The sequence below is a fragment of the Triturus cristatus genome, chromosome 9, assembly GCF_964204655.1.
Source record: "Triturus cristatus chromosome 9, aTriCri1.1, whole genome shotgun sequence".
Classification (NCBI taxonomy): Eukaryota; Metazoa; Chordata; class Amphibia; order Caudata; family Salamandridae; genus Triturus; species Triturus cristatus.
This window is the reverse complement of record NC_140592.1, coordinates 309,460,528-309,482,091: the sequence shown is the minus strand read 5'-3', so window position 1 is coordinate 309,482,091 and position 21,564 is coordinate 309,460,528. Positions and strand designations below refer to the sequence as shown.

The following is a 21,564-nucleotide window of genomic DNA, read 5'->3' as shown; positions in this document are numbered from 1 at the left end:
TCCCTCCAGCACTGTGCATGGGTGGCACGTTATTGGCCTGAGAGCCCCTCACTAGGTCCGGAGCGTGGGGGCCCCCTGAAGTTTAATTACGCCACTGATAGGTGAATTACTACAGGATTATGGTCAATGACAGAATGCTGGAATCTGGAGATGATAGTAGAGCAGGTTTTTGCATTCCAGCTACCACGATAGAAAGCAATCAAAGAAGATCCTAAAATCTACTTCACAAAGAGCATTTGCCACAAAGTACTGTTGTACTGGTGTGTATGGATATCAGCACAACCACACAGTCTTTACAATATCTGTATTTATTGTATGATACAGTGGGAGCATTGAAACAGAAATGTTTTATATAGCAACCAGACATTCACATGTATCATATGTTCAAGATTGACGGATTCATGGGAAACAGTAACAGCACCAAATATGTAGGAAACACTTGCAGCTATGTTTCTGTGGGTTGTTCAGGATGCAAGAAGTAGGCGAGAGTAAACTGTGCATAACGCTGGCAGATGCACAGGAGTGTTAGGAGCAGGTAGGTTTTGGAGCATTGCTTAGGGATTGTTAGTTGAGAACATCCTATTTAAGGGCAGTGTCGAATGATGAAAAGCAGAGGCAGCTTCGAGCTGAACTGGTTGTACCTCTTTTGCATGTTTGTTACTGATTCTTCACAGTGACGGAGGAGTTGGTGACGCGAGCCCCAAAGTGCCCAGCCCAATACTGGGTGTCCTTCCCTTTGTGAAAAAACTTCACGTAGCGTACATTGGGACCATAGTTACGGAACACATGTGAGACCTGCAGAGGACAAAGTAAAATTAGACATGCCACTTAGTGGCTGCAAGAAATGCGATTTTTTGCAACTAAAATATTTTTGCACAGTCTATTGCTTTGTTTTTAGACAGTGTTATTCTTTAATGGGCCTCCTGATGAAGCAGCCAAATAAAACAAACGTAAACAGTTGCTCTTCCTTTTACAGTAAATAAATAAAATAAAAGTTACTTACCGTGCAGTAGCTATCATCCTCGCTCCAGTCCTCTTCCTCTCTGTGACGTCATGGCCCCAGCCAACTCCCTTAACCAATTCTGGTGCTCCTCTCATGCTGTTAACCGGAATGAGAGAAGTGCCAGGATTGGAGGGATAGGCCTCTGTTGGCACTCCAGAGGGCACTGGAGGCCTGCACTTGCTCCCAATCCAGCTGCCTTAAGACAGCTCAGTTGAGAGGTTTAAGGTACGCATGTCTAGCTGGCCGTCGCAAGACGGCTGCCCAAAGGGACTTTAAACAGTGCAAAGGCAGCCCTCTGCCCAACACTCCTCCATGCTGCCACTCAGCAGGCCCCACCCTGTCCTGACACTCAGTTCGGGACGAGGTGACACAAACTTGAATGGTATTCGTTACCATTTTATTTTTTGTCTCTGGAGGCATTTCATTGGGGTAACGCTCCTCCGCTATAATGGAGGAGCGGCCCCTGATTTGACCAAAGAGATGTGATGTTTTCAAGGTTCGAAAACAGAAATTAAAGCTATCATTTGACTTTTCACAACCCTGCTCCTAAATACACAAAATACACATTCACTGAGACCTCTGCATTAGGTAATAATCAGACGCATTGAGAGCTGGGAGTGGGGTGCTGCTCAGACTTACTCAGCGCTCTGACGATGATGGAGCAAGGTTTTGTATAAAAGAAAAATGCTCGTATGCAATCCTCTCAGATAACCAGTAATACTATAACCAACATGTTTGTGAGTACTAACGTTGCACCACATTTTACATATTGTATCTAGGGGAAGCTTTTCTATGTATTTTACTAACCAGTAACCCGAGTGTCCCTAAAATGGCTGCCAAAAACGCGGGAACTCTTCTGCGCATGCGTCTACTCCATCTACGTAGTATGACGTTTCCTGTCGTTTGGTGGGAAATCTGTGCAGCTGCGCAATAGCTTTTAATATGGCTGCTCGAAACCCTTGCATTAACGCACATGCCATGCTGAAACTAACCTGTGCAAGTTTTACTAAGCCATTAATGCAAAAGATATATTAAGTAAATGGGGATTGAGTAGAAGTAAGTGGTATACAGTGAATTCATTTAATTTCGTATTCTAACATGTTTTTCTTTGACTTTATTAATAGCTCGTATTTGGGCCTTGGAGGGTGACCGATGTCCCTATCCCTTTGTGACAACTACGCATGCGTACCACACCCTTGTCCTGAGACCAATGAGGTCATTGAATGGCTGCCAAAACATGTGCCCAGCAAGGACATGGGAAGCTCAACTCTTGAACCTACGAAAGGAAGAAGCTGAAACATTGTACTACAGAATTATCAATCCGCATATAAAATGCTTGTGGGTATTAAAATTAAGGGGCGCGGAATTAGACAATAGAACTAAAGAAGGTTATCGCACTTAGTATGGTGTGATGTCCTCACCCCACTGCCTGGCCCAATCAAATTGAGGGGTGTACATAGAATTGAAACATTTGGGGGTGGATCATACATTCGAATTGGTATAACAGAGGTACGTTTTAGTTAGTTAGACACACTTGACCCACTTGATGCTGATGCTATGCTGAGATGCTGCCCGATTTTGCTGTAATCTGACAGAAGAATCCAACCGAGGAGGCACATCTAGGAAGGGGTCGGGACGAGCCCGAGCCGGAGAGAGTAGCACCAGAGAGGGGTGCAACGCTGGCGTTGCAACTAGAAGAGATCACCTTCCCGGTCCTGAACCTGTACTGAAACCTTGATACTCTGATGTCTAGGGCCTCACACCATTCTAGGTAAATATAGTTCTGTGGGGTTGTGCTCCCTATTTGCTCTCTGTTCTTTCTCTCCTCAGGTACTGTCATTACAAGAATTTAATTAGTGTGAATTGTTTATAAGCTAACGGTACTATTTTTCCTGATGGAGAATTTGGTGTATCTACGTGTATTCTGATTTGACTCACAAAATTATTAATTCAGATAAATCTTTAAAACTCCTACAGTGTCTGTGGTTCTTAAAATAAAGGTTAAATGTGTTATTATTTCCTTCCTATTCTAATATACAACTAGATTTCTCGACAAAGTACATTTACATAAGGAGACAGGGAATGGTAATGATACTGGTGTAGCAGGTCTCTAAGGTAAATCAAAATTGATGACTAGCGGATACTTGCTAGCTCATTGAATGTATGTATGTGTATGGGCCCAAAGGGAGAGTTGTGTGTATGTGTGTGTATAGAGCTGGTAAACTCCGCTGCATCAACGTTCTTTATACCCAGATCTTTGCTTATGATAATACTAGACAGATGTAGAGATCTTCTGCTAATGTGATCCAGGCTCACTCGAGCTCAAGATCGGTTAAAGGCCAGACGTCAAGCTCAGATAATCAGAGCTTTGCATCTGAGAACACCTAGCCTCACCCATATTTGCCCTGCCAATAACGCCATCTTCATTTCTCTCTCTCACTTTATATAAAGCAGGATTGCTCTCCTGTCACTATACATTTCCAAACTCCTCCCTCCTTTTCCTCTCTTTCCTCAGTTCCGTTGCCCTCTTATGTGCACTTCACCTAGCCTCACCACTGTATGCCACCACTCTGTCATATTATATTAAAATTATTATTCACCATTTTTGTAATGAACAAATAGGACAATAACTACATCACAAACAGACACAATCAACTCAACTTGTATATTATAGCTTAGGTGCAGTAAGAAGGTGGAAAACACAATCAAGGTGCACACATTTCCCCCTAGGCCCCTAGCACTTGACAGTTAATTTCTTCATTCCATTTTTACTCCAGCACATCTCTTTCATATACTTGTCTCCACACAGTGACACACTTCTCAGGTAGATCCTTCACTCTCTAGTAAACCACTTTAACTCTGTCATATTCAATCCTATTCTGTCTGGTTGTCCTCCCTCTCCTTCCTTGGGTACTCTCCTCTAAGACTGACTAATCAAAAGCAGCAACCTCCATCAGCATCCATAGCTAAATGCCTGTCCACTTCAGCTCAACATGTATTTTGAGATAAAAGGTTATCCAGTCACATAACAGAACCAAAGCTCTTTATGAGGGCTGATTTCAAACTTCAACTTTATTTAGACAACTCATTCTGGTCAATGAAGGCAGCAGATGTGCATTCTCTAGATGTAAACTGAAGCCATGGCCTAAGACTTAACCATGCACTCCATACTGTATTAAAGAGGCCTGCTTTATGGCTCAAAAGGGTACGCATAAGGAAAGTAAGGATCACTGTGGCCTTACAAAAGTTTTAGAAGTATACATGTGGGCCAAACATTTGGTAAAATGCATACAACAGGTGATTTGAACATGCATGAATGGTCCGGTAATCGCAAAATGAGCCAAAAGGGCTGACAGAGAATCTTTAACAGTGCCCACTGTGAAACCTTGCTGGGCCAAAGACAAAACAAACAGTAACACATCCAACAGTTTAGTCCGGAACAAGTCTTCGCCATGGGTGCCAAACAAAGCCACAACCTTGTCCCAGCATCCTGCATAAACAGATTTTGTAGAATGCCACACAGCCAACATGACAACATCTACTGCTTCAGGAGGGAGATAGAACACAGTCAGCTGCTGCCACTCAATCTCTGAGCATGGAGGTGCAGATTGTGCATGCAGGGACACAGGACCGTTCCCTGCTGCTGCAATATAACTTCCAAAGGCAACAGCCTGATTGGAGGATAGATGTTTATACCCAGAAGTTCCAGGTACCATACTCTCCTGACCCAATTTGGAGCCACTAACATAACTTGGGCCTGGTCACTCCTGATCTTGTTCAGAACCTGTGGCAGGAGAGCGAGCTGGGGGAAGTCATACAGAAGTCCCTGGGTCCACTCTAGGTGGAATATGTCTCCGAAATAGAGCTTTCTTTGCAACTCCAATAAGCAAAAATGTTGTGACTGCACACTTTTGGCGGTGGCAAATTAGTCCAGCCAGAGTTCTCCTCGCTGCTGGAGGACACCCTGCTGCATCTGAGAATCCCTGCTTGTTGTGGTCCACTAAACATTCGCTGAGTTTATACAACCTGACGTTTAAAGATCCCACCTGGTGGTGTACCATCAGGGACAGGGTCTTACAATTCAACTATGTCCAGAGGTGCAGGGGTACTTGGCACAGTACCCAGGACTCCACTGTGCCCTGCTTGTTGTAATACGACATGGTGGTGGTCTTGTCAATTAGCACCTGAACCCGCTTCCGCTTAATGGATGGTAGGCAGGCTTTCAACGTCAATCAAATGTTCTGTCATTCTAGCAAGTTGATATGGATCTTCACCTCTGCCAGATGAACTCCCCAACCCAGCAGTGATATGTCTGTCACCACCATTTGCTATGGGTTGGGAAGGGAGACGGTTCTGCCATTGGTCCTCTTGCAGTCGAGCAGTCACCACTGTTGACAGTTTGCAGCCTCCTCAGAAACCTGGATGGAATCTGACAAATTTCTCAAGTACTGGGCCTATATGGAGGCTTCAAATCCCACTGCAGAGACCGCATGTGCCATCTAGCTTAGTTGGTAAGCTGGATGCAGGAGGTCAGTACAACAGGAATCCTCAGAGCCATCCCCACTGAGTCCCAAGAGTGAGGCTGAAACATCGGTATCATAGCCCGAATTCCTGTGACTCATTGATCCGGAAGGATGGCCCAAAACTGCTCTGTATCCAGGATGGCAGAGAAGAAAGGGAACCTCTGCGAAGGAGTCGGGTATAATTTCGGCATGTTGACAGTGAACTCCATTGATGTAAGGAGGTTTGCCATCATCTAGAGGTGGTCTACAGCTGTGATGAGCTCCCCTTCAACAGCAAGTCGTTAACCTCTTCGATGCCGATGACGGAACGGTTCCGTCATGCACGCCGGTTGGGCTGTGCTTATGACGGAACCGTTCCGTCATGGCCCCGTCCGCGCTCAGATCTTTCAGCACTGCGCGGGAATCCGCGCAGCGCTGAAGAGGTTAAGGTAGGGGAAAACTGGTACCTCTAACAGTACAATGTGACCACTTAAATGGTTAATAGTATTAAAGGATGAGAATCACAAGTTGTTTTTATCTCTGAGACCCTCTCTATGTATCTATTCTCGAGAAGAGACAGATCTTCTTGCATCAAAATATACAAATGATCTTCTGTAAGCCGCTCTGATGTGGGTGGAATATATGGTGGGACAGGAAGGTGACAGGGCATAGGCCCTTTGGAGCCACCTGTCAAATGTTATGGCTTGCCACCCATAGAGAAAATGTCTGACCCTGCCTCCCACAAGGAGGCTGTGTGCTGCTAAGGACACACTAAAGAAGCTTTGAGACTGCTGGAGTGGATGTAGACCAGAATGTTTGTTGTCCCCGTAAGGCTGGACGTTGTCTGCTGGATCCTCTATCCAGGCCTCTAAAGGCTGGGGTGTCTGTTGTTTTGGAGCTGGACCTTGAAACTGCTGAAAGTGAACCCCCATGAGATACCTTGACAGGGGTGAAATTGTCAGGGATACTGATTTCGGTGTGGAAGGACCAACATATGGTGCAGTGACTCTCCTCTTTGAAGCACTCAAGGGTACAGTCAGCCTTCTAGTAAAACATGCAAGACCTGATAAAAGCCATATCCATATGCAATGCTTGAACGTCGTCTGAAAAGCCTGTGGATCTCATCCATGAGCGGAGTTGGAGAACCATACTGCATAAACAGTTGGTCATGTCCAGGTCTGACCATATGACGTACTTGGTCGCATCCTGGATATCTTGAATGGTCTGTGTCAAGTTGGCATGAAATTCTTCTGGGGCTAATGGAAAGACCTTAGCTACCAGGTCTCATAATGTGAGAGTATCTTCCCATCAAACAGCTTATACTGACTGACAGGGAGAGGATAGCCGAAGAAAACATCCTCTTCCCAAATACCTCAGTTGCTTTTACTATATAGAGTGGGGTAGTAAGAAAATAATTGGTGTTAACACAGCTAGTGGAGGCTTGTACTATCAGGATCTCATTAGTACGGTGCTGCGTGAAGAAGGCAGAGTCACCAGAAACAGCAGGTCTGTTGTGATGTTCCACTTGCCTGGTTACAGGTAAACAAGAGCAGGGCTGACTGCCAGTCTGATAATCATGGCGAAAGAAGCACTCTTCCATGGAAGATCCGAGGACGAGGCCAGTCTTGTTTTAGGGGAAGTGTCTAGACCCCTGGCCTCTTGCAGGTCCATATAACATTTTTCATTGTTAGTGGAGATGAAATCTCCCCACAGTCTGTCACCATTATCTCTGAAAGACTCTGGTCACAGTCCGATCTGGATAGTTGTTGGAGCACTGGAGAGTGGCTCCTAGGCGAAGGAGTCAAATTGTATGGGGGCTTGGCGTGTGAAACCTGAACTTGAGCGCAGCTTTTGCTGTGGTCGAAGCAGACAGATTTGGTTCGGTGTCTGATAGGACTATGTGCTCAGTGTACTCTAACGGCATTGGTGCCAGTGTTGATGGCAGGAGGAACCACCAAGGACAGTGATTGAGGGAGTGGAGTTGGCTCTCAAATTGGAACTAAACGCAGGGTAGGTTGGGGAGGCACAGACGGTGCCAAGGGCTTACCCATTGGCAGTAACCTAATTAGCAATCTCCATCGATCCATGAAGACTGATAGGGAGGCAGATGGGTCTGGTAGGGTGCTGAAGATGCAGAACATGACCTCCTTAAATGTCTCAACCTGTTGTGGCATCACCAATGGACCCAGAAATTTAGTGAGCATCGGGATCAGCTGTAGAACTGGGCCCTCAATGGGGGAGCGACATCGATCCCGTGGGACACTCCGACATCACTGCAACTTCTCAAACAGAGAGTAACCCAACTGGCAATCTCCGTGGATCCATGAAGACTGATAGGGGGCAGATGAGTCTGGTAGGATGCTGAAGATGCAGAACATGGCCTCCTAAAATGTCTCAACCTGTTGTGGCATCAACAATGGACCCAGAAATTTGGTGAGCATCGGGATCAGCTGTAGAACTGGGCCCTCAATAGGGGAGCGACATCGAGCCCGTGGGACACTCCGACATCATTGCAACTTCTCAAACAGAGTGGCGAGGCTGGGACGAGACCCAGTTGGACTTCTTGTGTTTCTTTTTTTACCTCACCCTACCTGGAACACGATGAAGATCTGTCATGGGACTGGGTCAGAGAATGGAAACTGGTTTGTGCAACTGATGCCGAGTGGGAACCGCCTTTACACAGCTTTTTTCAGTGCGCTGTGACACATAGCTTGACTTTGCAGGCCCTGGTCGCATTAGGGCACATTCCACGCATTACTTGGAGTCATAGCCCAATCCCAAACATCTAAAGGCAGGCTTTGTGGGGCTCTCTCATAGACATTTGTTTGTCTTCACAAACCTGTAGTATTAGGATGGACATATTCCCTTGCACACTGGAAAATAATTTAGGAGAATAAGGCTCATCAACTGATAAGAAAAAGTAGGAGCTAGCTCTGGATTTGTGTACAAAGGCTCAAAAAGAAGTTAACTGATGTCAGAACACATGGATGACACTTATATGTAGCTCCAGCTGTCACTTCTGGGCCAAAGAGGAGTTGACGTGAAGCTGCACAACACCACCTACTGGTGATTGGGGCTATGCTGAAAAATCTTCCCAATGCAGTTTTGCGCCTGGGGATATTGTAATAGTGAGGATTCTGTGGTTAGAAATATCCATCATAAAGACAGATTGCAAGAAGAGTACTCTTCTTCACATAGGCAATACCAGTCTGTCTTGACATGGCATGGCAAGATCGAGAGAAACTAAAAGTGTTGGCTGATAAGTGGTAAGCCGTCTCGTGGTTAGCTAACAGGATTAACAAAAAGTTGAAGCAGCTTGACTCTAAGCCAAAGGGAGAGAGAAACACTCAATAAAATGGTTCCAATACAGAGGAAAAGAGCCAGGGCAAGTGAGGCCACAAGCAGAAAGGGAATTGGGTTCCAAGTCAGATGCAGAGCGACAAAGGATGAAAGAACGATTCCTTAATGCACAAAGTGATTATTTGTTATACATATCACAAGTCAGGGCATTACAAAAGAAACTGTTATGTAAAACACCCTGTAACAGCTCTATCTTTTATATTGAATGTACTGACTATTGGTGAAGGGACCCTGGTGTGCTCAGTGGCACTCCACCTACCATCAATAGACACTGCGAAAAGGACCCAGATGCCCCAAACCACTAAACCACATCTATCTGAATACCATGTGTTGAAGCAGCTATCAATGGGAGAAAGATTCTTGTCCTGAGGAATGGGAGCGCTTACAGGGCTAGTTTTGAGAGGGAGAGAGGGCACTGACATTGTTAGTCCATTTGGCTCCCACCCCCAACATCAGGCAACAAGTATATCTTAGCTCAGATGGGTCATGCCGTCAAGTATCTAAAAGTGGTACCTCTGCTAGGGTATTAAATGGGGTACGTTTAGTAACCATTTCAAGTATTTGATTTCCTATGACTCATTTCCAACTGGGAATCAAACTTCAGGTCCTTTTAATGTGTGAGATGTGGGAGAAAGCTGGTGTAACCTACCACTTCTCCACGGCATAAAACACGCAGACCAACGGGTTGGTTAAGTTGATAAGATCATGCCAGAGAAACTCAGGTGAAAGTGGGATCTTCTCCTGCAATACCTCTTACCTACTGACAGACACATTCCACATAAAGGAGTTGGGTTCCGTCCTTTAAAACATCTGGTTGGGCCCCCAGCGCTTAGCTCACTCATCTTAAACTGAGATTGTTAGGAAGAAACTTCTGAGCCACCCAGAAAGACGTGACTGACTATGGGATTGGCTTCAGGATACTGCAGTGGACCATACAACTTAGTTCAGAAGTTCTTCTGAGATTCACTACTTGGTGGACAGAGGTGCCACAGAAGAACCAAAAAGGATGTTCTACATGAATTGGCTGAAGCCATACCTTCGGGGAGACTAACCCAAACATCCTGGAAATTACGGAAAAAGGACGAGAAGGGCAGTAAGTCACTCTTGACCTCTTGCACAATAATAAGGATAATTCTGTAGAAGGGCTACAGCTTGCCCCTAAATGATTTCTCAGCTGCAAGAAGAGTGTGGAGAGGTATTGGGATAATTTTCCTATCTCTTCTTGCTGACCCCAGGACTAACACCTTTCTGTGTCAACATAGCCACAGATTATAGCTTACCAGCAAAGAGTAAGGCCTATGGGATGTTGGATCGCGTTCAAGAGTGCATCAAAGTAAAGACTGCTAAGCCTTTGGATTCAGGACTGGTTGAATATTCCATTGATCTTAGGGCCAGTCTATTTTTGTTGGCCCAAAAGCAAGAGTCCCCAGACATGCACTTTGTATTGAATAGTGGGTCCTCAACGGTATGAACAGGGGTGTAGTTTCAAAGGGGGGGGGGGGTTTGCAGTGTTACACCCCCCTAAAAACATATTCTGTAGTAAATAGTTGGGTACAAGTACTTTCAGTTAGGTATAGTAAAGTGTCTGTTAGATTTCACTCTGGATTTTACATCCCTACACTGACAAACACACACACACACACACACACACACACACTTTCTCTCTCTCTCGTCTCTTCCTTAAAACTTGGTTTGTTTAAAAACCACTGAGTTTTAAGTACCCCTACCAATCCACACTCCTCTCTCTTTCCACTGCCTCTTAAGCTTCCCTGGTGTCCTGCTTCTTATAATGTATTTTAACAAGACATGCCAGCGTGATTTTTGGGAAATCAGAAACTTACACCATCCCAATCTTACTGACCAAGCTACGCCCCTAGACGTAAACCAGAATGCTGCACATCTACTTCCTCGATGAACAATCTGGGTACTGCTCGCTTCTTGAGCACCTTTGATCAGACTAGTGGGTATTGGCAACTTACTTTGGTGCCTTGTGCCAAGACAACTGCATTCTCCATTCTCCACACCAGAGAGCTTGTACTAGTATAAGATCACGCCTTTTGGGCTTACACATTTTTCTGTGGTTTTTCAGCACCTGTAGTTTTTCAGCATCTGGTAAACCATGTTCTATCAGGCCTGTGGAAGTTCTGTGGGGCCTAGAATTACAATACTGCATTTTTTTGCAATTTGAGGGAGGATCCCCTGAGCCACCTAGAACAGGAACTTGCCAGGATACAGGGAGCAAACCTGACCATCAAGGCAACTATGTGCCAGGTATAGCAGCAGTCCTCTGAAATCTATCTTGGATGTCAGGGGGGCAACAGTAAGATCCACCCGTTGGATTCTAAGATCCAGTCTAAGTTAAGAGTGGTTGGTATCTACTACCTAGACCCAGGTGAGAGCCTTTCTATGACTCGTTGATATTTCAAGGAATTATGTGGCCAACTATGAATCCATAGCTGTGCCCTTAATAACCCAGATATCTAAAACAGCATAGGAAAGTGTCTGCATTGACAAGAAAGGCCTTCTAGAACCTGAAGACATCGCTATGCAATGCTCCTGTGTTAAAGGCACAAGCCAACAATCAGTCCCTTCATTGAACAGAATGGTGCTTCAGACAAGTGAGTTGGAGCAGTACTGTCTCAACTCAATGAAATGGGTAGAGAGTGCCCAGTGGCACTGATCTGTCACAGACTGCTTCCTTGGGAACAGAACTGGGCTGCCATTGAAAAGAAATGCTTTGCTATAGTTTGACCCTGAGGAGGTTCCACCTAACTTGTTTGGCACCAAGGTTGTGGTCCACACAGTTAACAAACCACTTAAATGGTTAATAGTATTAAAGGATGAGAATCACAAGTTGCTGAGAAGGTCCATCTCAAGGCCTAGATTTCACTGTAGAACACAAAGCTGGATTGCAGCATTGGAGTGAATAACTTTCTTGTTGGTTTTGGCAATCTGAAGGCCTGATTACTCCAATGGTTGAGTAAGGTTTTGGCTAGTCCGATCTTCTAGGAATGTCTATTGACACAGGAAAGTGCCCTGCATGATTCACAGGCATACACTCTTGCTGTGATTGAGACTACATGAAAAAACACTTCAGGTCCTGTTAGCATAGTAACTCAAGTCTGCGCCCACAGAGGCCTAGGCCTGTCGATGGTTAAGCTAAGGCCTAGAACCTGTTCTGTGACATGGAGGGGAAAATCAAGCATGCCCTCTGCTGCAAAGTGGGGCTAGCATCCATCTCTGGCGTTGTTGACATACTGTGATGTTTACTGAGTTTGGAGATTCATACATCTAATCAGACCTTTTTAATATTCCAGGGGGAGTGTCCCGACTTGTGTAAAGTTCTATGGAGATGTAACACCCAGATCTTTGTGCTGACTTTGTGTGCATGCTGAATGTGTGTATGCATAGTGATGTATTGTACATGGTTGGTACCAAGAATCAGTGTGTTGCAACAGTATGATTGTTGGGATCAGTATGTTTTACCACTGGTTTATGATGGTACAAGATGGAAGGTGGATACAGCTTCCTCAGGCAGTGGAAGGATAATGCCTGCATTTTTTGTGGCTGAAGGATGGAGACCCAGAAACTTAAATGAGGTAGGATGGAGACCGGGCTACGTTTAGAAATTCTATGCGGCCCTTTTAGCAACGGATTGCTACAGTACTTCTGGAGCACTGCCATTTGGTGGATGGCAGGTCAGAGAGGGGCATCAGATTCTGTTGTTAAAGATGAGGACGTTTCTAGGGAGGGCCTACCCCTTTGAGTGTCCAGTGGCGTAACGAAACTTGAGGGGGTCCCCCAGCAAAGTACATGGAGGGGGCCCCCTTCAGACTCACTCAGGAGCGCTCAAGCCTGGGTGCTGTTCTGAAGGGGCCACATGGAGCTCGGGGCCCACCCACTCTGCGGGGGCTGCGGGTGCCTTTGTTACACCACTGCAGCAGGGCTAGGGCTGATTGACGCTGACCTGTGCATGTATGTATGAGTAAGTGTGTTTCTGACTCACCGTGTGTGTATGGGGGCCAATGGATTATTTGGTAAGGGAAGAGGACCTCTACATAGCTGCCAAGGTTTCAGATTGCTTATGTGTGACATTTTCATAATTCCAGTGCAATTATGAGTGACATTCAACGATGATGAGTGACACTTTCTCGCAAGCAAAATTAAGGAATGAAGACGAGATAAACATATAAATATCAGAACTTACACCTATTAGAACAACGAGAAACTCCAAGTCCTTGGAGCAGCAATAATAAAAAGGTCTGTAGAAATTAATCATGTGCCAAAGAGGAGTGCTGTGTCTTTGTTTTGAGGTATATTCTTTGTCCTTTGTCAAAATAATTACTACAAGAAGTGTTATGGAAATAAGAAACTTGCATGAAATTGTTTTTCCCCCATGATGTCTATTAACACACAACTTGAAATGAAGCCCTAGGTATGTCACAGCCACAAACAGAAAAGGCCCCTTCACTTCTTTGGCTCACTTCTGCAAGGAAAAGATACCGAAGGTGCTTGAAATACAAAATAACAAGGCATTAAAAAAATGTGCAGAATGATTCACATCTGTAAACGTTGAGGTCTGTTTCTGCAGGCTGTCACTAACTGCTGCTATGTGATTTTATTGTTGACATAGTTTCACTAATCGTCAGTTGTGGTTTAATAAATCCTTCATCAGCACCAGGCCCAGAATTACACAGTGGAAAGAACATTGTGTAGCATAGGAGTCAAGTGCCCTGTGCCCAGTAAGGATAGGGATTGCTAGGTATTGCAATACGTCATGAGCGTAGCATCTGTTATAATGCGATTCAAGTTCGTCACATTTTACAAAAAATGGCTGCTTACAAATATTTAATGTAAACAACTGCTTTCTTGACCTCGCTATGCAGTGTCGCTTAAAGTGCACACATAAGGCAGTGAAATGTCACTCATAAATTATTGAAGACCTGTAAATGTCACACATATGCGAAGTGAAAACCTGGCAGATATGGTCCCCTCCCCCATACTGTATGCTGTAGCAAAATGTGAATTACACCAACGGCCCAATAGATGAAAGCTGGCCAAGAGCCCCTTTAAATAAGCATATTGTACAGATGTATTTTCTTTTAAAACAAAAGGTCTGGCCAAAGACTGATCTAAAACATGGTATGAAATACAGACTGTGAAAACCCGTTGTGGAATGTACTTCCGGTTGTGTACCGACTGTGTCATTAAAAAAAAAAAATCACACAGAACAAAGCTGAATGCCGCTGCCCGCGTCCCACGCAGAGGGACATCAGCCGGGCAGCTCTCTAGTGGCCACCCGCCGGAGCCTCCTCCCCCCCCCTGTTCCACCTCTCCCGAGAGGCCGCGCCTTGGGGAGGGGAGGCTTCAATAGGCATATGCTGGGGGAGGCGGGCCACTGGTGCTGGGCGGGGCGGGGCTAGTCCCTACTTAAGCCCGCCGCCCCCGCAGATCGCCCTCTGCTTCCTGGGGTACACTCCTGTGCCGCGCGAGTTCGCCCACCTCGCCTTTTTTATCGGTCGCAGTCTCCGGTCGTCGTCCTCGCCTCGTCGCTGCGTTCCCGGCCCTTCCACCATCTTGAACAACAGTGAGTCTTGCTCTACCCTTCCCGCCCCGGCCCCGTCCCTGGGCAGTACCAGGTCGACGGGGCCCTGTGGCTCGGATGGCCACGGGCGGGGGGGGGGCGCAAGTTGGGCCGTCGTGCCTCGGTAGGACGCTTCGTCAGCGTCAGCGTCAAAGCCACGGTTTCAAAGCTCGGTTTCGGTAGGCGCCGTGATTTGTATCACTACCGGGCCTCCGCTGACACTGACTAATGTATTCACCCGGTGTGCGTAGCCCCCCCAGGCCCTAGAAAGCCATAAAACTCAGAAGCATGTGAGTCAAAGGCTCTCACAGTGGCTTTGCTGTGCCCCATTCGTAGCGGCCGACTCCCGAGCGCGGGGATCGGGGTTCGATCTCCAGCACAGGCGGGCTGCACAGCCCAGCACCGTGCGAATTTGGGCAATTGCTCGCTTGATGTCCCCGACGGCCCCCACCGCGTAGAAACCCCTAGGCGTGATAAGTTCGCGCTTAACGAATACTGTGTCTGCTGTATGGCAACTGGTGCTAGGTAGAGCGTGACAGGCATTCCGGCGGACATCGCGCAAGCAGGGGGGCGGCAGGCGGGGGGGGCACTCAGCGGACCGCGTGGTCCTGGGCAACGAGTGCCGCCGAGGGTGCGGTGCGGGCCGCTTGGTCCGGTATACAGCCGATGTGCGGGGATGCGTGTGTGCGCCTCAGCGCTCGCAGGCCACTGTTGCCGGCACCGCCCCCCCCATGCAACGTCAGCCCGAGGAAAGAGGCAGTGTCAGGGGGGAGGGTGAGTGCGTGCACACGCGCAGTCAGGCAGTCTTATGGTAGGGGCGCCTTAGTGCCGGGACGTATAGATAAATACGGTGCTCATACGGTGCTCATAAATACGGTTCCACACCCTCGGGCGAACTCGCACCGATTGAGAGTTGAAGGGATGGTGTGCCTAGGCTAGACTGCCGGCTTTAGTGCTGGAACCCAGGGTTCAATCAGCTCGGGTCGCGTCCACATCCTGCGAATCCGGCCCAATCATTTAAGCTCCCCATGGCCGAATGCGTATGTTAAATACGGTGCGCGTGTATAGCGCTCCAATACCGTCGGGTCGAAGCTCGCGCTATATAAATTTGCAGCAAATTTTGCAGCCTTTCAAATGGGTGCACCTATCGTCCAATGGATAGTCCATTGTTTTGGGAGTGCAGTTAGCATGGGATTTCAACGAGCAGGTCAGGTAGAAAGCCGGAGGGATGGGCCTCGGATGGACTGCCGATTTTGGTGCTGGTAACCAGGGTTTAACCACCTCGGGCCGCGTCCACATCCTGTGATTCCGGCCAAATCATTTAAGCTCCCCATGCCTGAATGCGTAATGTAAATACGGTGCTCGTGAAAAGCGCTCCAATACATTCGGGTCGAGTTCGCGCTGATGCTAAAGGGCAGTGACGCGTTCCGCCGGCCGAATTTATCGGTGTAGTGAGGGACATAGCCCCGATTGGTAGAGCTCCCGATGGCGTGCTAAAAGAGATCGATGCCCGCACCCCACGTTTTGCAAGCAGGTAATCCCTTGGGTGAGGTTGGCTTCGAAGCCGCCCCCCACCCTGTGGCTAGCCATTTAGTATCCCCGCGTCGCGTGATCCTGGAAAATTAATCGCCACTGCCCCGAGTTGGGTCAAAGTGGGGGTTGCTGATGCGGGCCCCTGTGGCACGGATTGTCATGGGCGGAGGGGGGGCAAGGTCAATAGCTGGCGGCGAACAGAGAGGGCTGCCATTCTCTGTGTACTGTGGTCCAATACCTTCGGGAGTGTCGCGCCGTGACCCGGGGCTAATCTATTAAATCCCGAGTTCGCTATGTACTGCACCCTGGGCAAATCACTTAATCTGCCCCGTGCCGGGATATGTGTGTAAATCTATCAAATCCCGAGTTTGCTATGTACTGCACTCTGGGCAAATCACTTAATCTGCCCCGTGCCTGGATATCTGTGTAAATACGGAGCTCATGTACTGCGCTCCAATGCCTTCGGGTCGAGTCGCGCGGTGAATATGGGCGGTGCGACCGGGGCCACCGCACCGAGTACGGGCTTCTAGGGGGCGCCGGGTTTGGAAGTCTATTATACTTTGAAGCACCGGATGCTGCGTTTCTTTCCTCGGCAAGTACCAGTCCTTAATAAATGTCAAGATAACTCGTGTGATTCATTATTTTCCTGGAGAGAGATCAGGATTTTGGATAGTTGAGGTTTTGGCTCCGGTGCAGTTAGTGCAGAGGGTTAATGGACCTGCTGCAAAGAACGTGTACCAAGTAGATTGCAGAGTGCGTATGATGTAAATAGGTCAGCAGGTTACTGTGTTCAGAAGAGGCATCCTTTTGTGACTTGCAATGTATATCTTAAAGCCCTAATAGTCAACAGTGAACTACGAACGTTCATCCTAGAGCTGCATACACGCTGCTAAGCATACATTATTAGAACATTGATTAATGTTGCACAACGGGTTAATTTGGCTAGAAATCGACTGAGCTTGCGCTTCTCCACACCTAGCAGCCTCAAAATACACTGCCTGCCAGTAGGGATGACATGTGTCTCCTACACGTTGAGTCCTTTGGCTCAGGTAACATTCCTATACACTGATTCACATGCATATGATTGACTGGCTCGGCGGATTATGTGTAAGATGCAAAGTGCTCGGACACCCTACACTGGTAGGAGTGGCACTATATAACTAATTCAATGCATCTGAGAGTGTGGTTATGAAGACTTGGTCACTGTTAGAGGGGGATAGTGAGAGAATCTGTGGTGGAGGCGGCTTTGGGGGGGGCCAACAAACATTGTTGCACAGGGCGCCAACATCACCAGGCCGGCATCGCCGTTTACCGCAAGAGTGCGTGAGTTCTACAACACTTGAGTCATTCCACACACAGCAAGCACAATGCGCAGCGGAGCGTGTTTGATGCGGTTATGTTGTAACTATGTTGGGCGCACGATTGTTAGGGGCAATTATATTCCTCTCCTCGCCAATGAGTGTAAGTGCAAATGCGGCGATATGTAAAGCGCTCCTATGCCTTCGGGCCCATGGCGCACTGATTTCCTGTGCACTGTTTGCATGGCCGCAGATTTGGGGGCCTGCTCCTGCTCGGGAAGCTCGCTCGCGTGCTCGATGGGGTGGGCCGCTGCCAGTGTCTTTCCACCTTCACATGAGCAGCTTGTATGAGATAGAGGTGGAAGTGAAGTGGTGCTTTACTGTTTTCGAAAACATGCCACGATTGTCTAATGATGCATCCCTTCTATGAAACTTTAGTTGATTGTGTCGTCCACCAGGAGTGAGTTGCTTTCCGTAAACAAATGTTACCTTTTCGATTCGGTGGGGTCTATAGGAGCCTCTGCTCAGGTCTTGCTACGGAAGTTCAGTTTGTTGTGAAGGGGCTATAGATGTTACGATGTCCTCAGGTTCCGTGCCACACTCTGGAGTTTCACTCTCGCTTCATCACAGGTTGTTACATGTTAGTGGATGTTACTCGCGTAGGCTCATTTATTTACTTAAAATATTTCTCGATCCCAGTGTGTCACCCTGGGCAGGCTCGCGTCCTGAGCCACGAGGCTTAATTTCATTGACTGCCAGCCCCCTCCTGTGGATACCACGAGAATTGAATTTCTGTTTTACATTTTCGGGATAGCTCCTGGAATTCAGGGTTTGTGGCATTCGGTTTCCCTTGGTTCCCTCGGGGCAGGCGGTGGGCGCCTTTGCTGCCACCGACTTAGCTGCATGCACTGTTGACCGTACATTTCTTTGCGTTGGTTTTGGGTGTGTGGCGATCGCGTGGCCTTTGAGCGCTGTGGGAATTGGGTCATTGCCCCCCTTGCGGGGTGGATGCTCCGGGTGGCGGCGCCGTGCGGGGGTGGCATGCGGACCAGCTGCTGCGGGTTACCTCTCCGATTGTTGTCCACACACCATGCTCATAGTGGCCCCTATACTGTAATTCTTATTGCAGCCCACCTACTGGTGGAACTACAATCCATGCAAGCAACCTATGGGGCAGTTCCCAAGCTCGAGTTGAGTTAGTGGTCTCTCTTAACTTGAAGGATGTTTCATTCCTGGAAGCCCAGAACCAGATGCCACCATCACTATTCACACTATCGTCCCCAAGCTTTCCTTCGATTCCTGGCTTCATGTTGAATATGCTTGGCTTTGATATTTCAAACGTACTCTTTGACAGCCACTCGCGATTTGAATAAGGAAGTAGGCCTAGGCTGATGGGGATTAAGATAGTCACATGAGATCAAATATTGGTTAAAGGTTTGGATTCGGAATACTGATTTGTTATTGTGAGTTCGACGCTTAAGACAAGAGATGCTGCTGCCTTCATCTTTAGCCTTGCCATTCGGAAACAGCTGGGGTAATGTTTTCTTCAACTCACAGTCATAGTGGCAGCCTAGTCTATACAGGAAAGTCAGCAGCCTGAGCTGTGATGAGACAAGCGTAAGGCCTGGGGTTTGTGTGTCAAACATAACATCTTTAAAGTTATTCTCCCTGTTCCACAGGGAGGCAAGGTAAAGCCCAGAGTGACATGGTCTGCCGAGACTTAGCCCGGCTTGCCTCTCCTGCGACCTTTTGAAGTTCGTTTATGTATTTTATGACGGTGACAGATGCTATCACAGTTGTTTGAGAGGCACCAGGGCCAGATGACATTAAAGTGCAGTGTGTCCTGGAAACTAAGGATCGGGTCCATTTTAATAAGCACAAGGAGCTGTAAATATTTGGTGTCGCTCATAGATGCCCGGTGTTGGGTGAATGATATCTGAGAGCTGTACTCCTTCGAAAAGGACATTGCCAAAAAGCCAAGCCAATGGTATACCAAGTGGTTATGGTGGAAAATCTCGAAAGTAATTTTGTTTTGGAATATAAACAAAAAAAAAAAAAAGGCACTTGCACATAGGTTCATAATTGTTGTGGTTAGCATTAGGTTTTGAATTGGGGAACGGGGGGCTGAGCCAATTTAATTATTGAAACTGATTTGATTTCTATAAATATTAGTTCTAATTACGTGTCGTCTTCAGGTAATAAACTTTAATTTTAAGTAAATTAAACAGTAGGAATGAACCGACATATTCAATAATATTTATCTTAGTTTGAGTTTATATGAACTATTGAACAACAAGGCTAGAATAAGACTCCGTCATCTAATTTACCGTAACTAAATTAGCAAAAATATTCAATAAAGCCTGTATTACCTGGTTAGTTAAGATAGATCCCCTGAATGCTAGGTCATTATTGGCAGTAGAAAGGCTAACACAAGGAGATGTTGATGAGACATTGGTCGATTTGAAGTAAACAATAGGATAATAAGACAATGTGAAAGGAAGCAAAAGTAGGGAGTTAATGGCCGAAAAGGTAAATACGGCAGAGTTAGCAGTTTTATCGATTTTTTTCATTGATTTGTATTAGCATGCCGTAAGGAGGGGAGACTGTCTCAACGAAACATTTGCCAATAATGCTGTCACTAGCTAAGGTTGTGGCATTAACCATTCAGAGACAGTGACATGAAGCAGCCAGGGACAGTGAGCATATGTTTGCCGTGTGCTGGGTGAGAGTACAAAGACAGAGGCTGTTGCCCCCATACTGTCTGATGTTCACAGTTAAGTGCCCATCCCATCATTAGATACCAGTGATGTCAGCTTGTGTTTATAAACGTAGGGAAGGCAGTTAACTCACACGTTACCTTCATCTTGCTTTATTGTGCTGTAGCTGTTGGAAACACACTTCTAAGCCAGAAAGGACCCTAATTTGGCCATTTGAAAAATCAAAATAGGATTTCATGTCCATAAGCGCCTATCTAACCATGCCTTGTTACCCATGCCATATTTTCCAGCCTGAGAAACAGATTTAGGTGTTGCTTTCCTTCGCTCAGTCTTTCCTTGGAGCCTAGGGAGTTTGAAACGTTCACAAATTTTGGTCCTCGAGCTGAAAGATATTTATTCTTCTGAAGCATATTCCCATCTTTTAGTCAGTCAGCATATTGGCTTTATCCGGAGTCATGATAAAAGGCGTCCATATAGCAGTCAGCGTTAAATATTTTACCCTGCCTAGAAATCATGCAATCCTCGAAGCAGCAGCAATCCGGGAACCACAACACTATCATCACATCACCTTTGTAGACAAAGTGGAAATTAAAAACCTGCTTCGTGCTAGGATATGAAGGGTATGATGGATTGAAGAATTAAAAAAAAAAAAAAAAAGCTATGTTTCAGTTCTGGCTCCATATGTAGGTTTTAGATCTTCACATAATTACGTTTGGAAGATCTGCAGTCGCATCGCAAAGAAAGTTAGGAACACCATTCACGTGTAAGCTGTACAGCAGTGGGGCCAAAAGACATCCTTGCGTCAATTCGCTCCTTGTAGAAATCTCTTTTGTTAGTCTGTCTGGGCTTCTGAGTAAAGTTGCAAATTAATGCTGTGATTTACGGGTTAGAGAACAGGACCCATAATTTAGCCCACTAAAGCTAGCTCGCAGGGGCAGGGCACCTATAACAGCGAAGGGAGGAAGGGGGGGCTCTGGCAGCGACGGGAGCCTCCCCAGAGCTGTGGCGGAGTTACAGGGCGATCTGGAGGCAGAAGGGTACAGTAAGGGTACCTCTGCGACAGTCGGTACAGTAAGGGTACCCCTGTCCGGCACAGTAAGGGTGCCCGAGCCAAGGTCCGGGAGCCGAAGGAGGTTCTGGGAAGACCGCGACGGCGCCCCGTTAGTCTTTCGGGCGGTTGGGGGGCCTAACCAACCGGGGGTGTGCCATAACACGCTCCACCCCCGTTAAAAGGGGCGGGAGTATTAGACGATCCAAAGGAGGATCTGAAAAATGTGCCGCACTGCCGGGCATCGACCCACCGTGCGTGCTGGCTCGCAAGGCGGGCAGAGCAGCGAGGGGCTGCTTGCCCTGGATCGCCCGTAAGATAACCCACTCTACCGTCATACTTATGTTGTATGAAATAAACCTGCAGCAGTTCTTCACCCATAACTAATGTGTCTGTGTAATCATTGGGTGATGTCTGTGCATACGTGTTGAGTGGAGCGGATGACGGTGTGGTCACTATGCCGCTGCCCGCGTCCAACGCAGAGGGACATCAGCAGGGCAACTCTCTAGTGGTCACCCG

At 47.0% G+C, this 21,564-nt stretch overlaps 1 protein-coding gene across 2 annotated transcripts in view; it reads right to left on the bottom strand.

Annotated features, from left to right (window-relative positions):
- Positions 1-289: 289 nt before the first annotated feature.
- Positions 290-21,564, bottom strand: part of LOC146797806 (F-box only protein 2-like) — a 151,712-nt gene continuing 130,437 nt past the window's right edge. Inside the window, exon 6 of one of the 2 annotated variants that reach the window (XM_085624990.1) lies at positions 290-795. In XM_085624990.1, coding sequence (XP_085481116.1) covers positions 658-795 — 138 coding nt within the window. In that variant the 3' untranslated portion in view covers positions 290-657. The remainder of the gene's footprint in view (positions 796-21,564) is intronic. The other variant, XM_085624991.1, reaches the window with a different exon arrangement.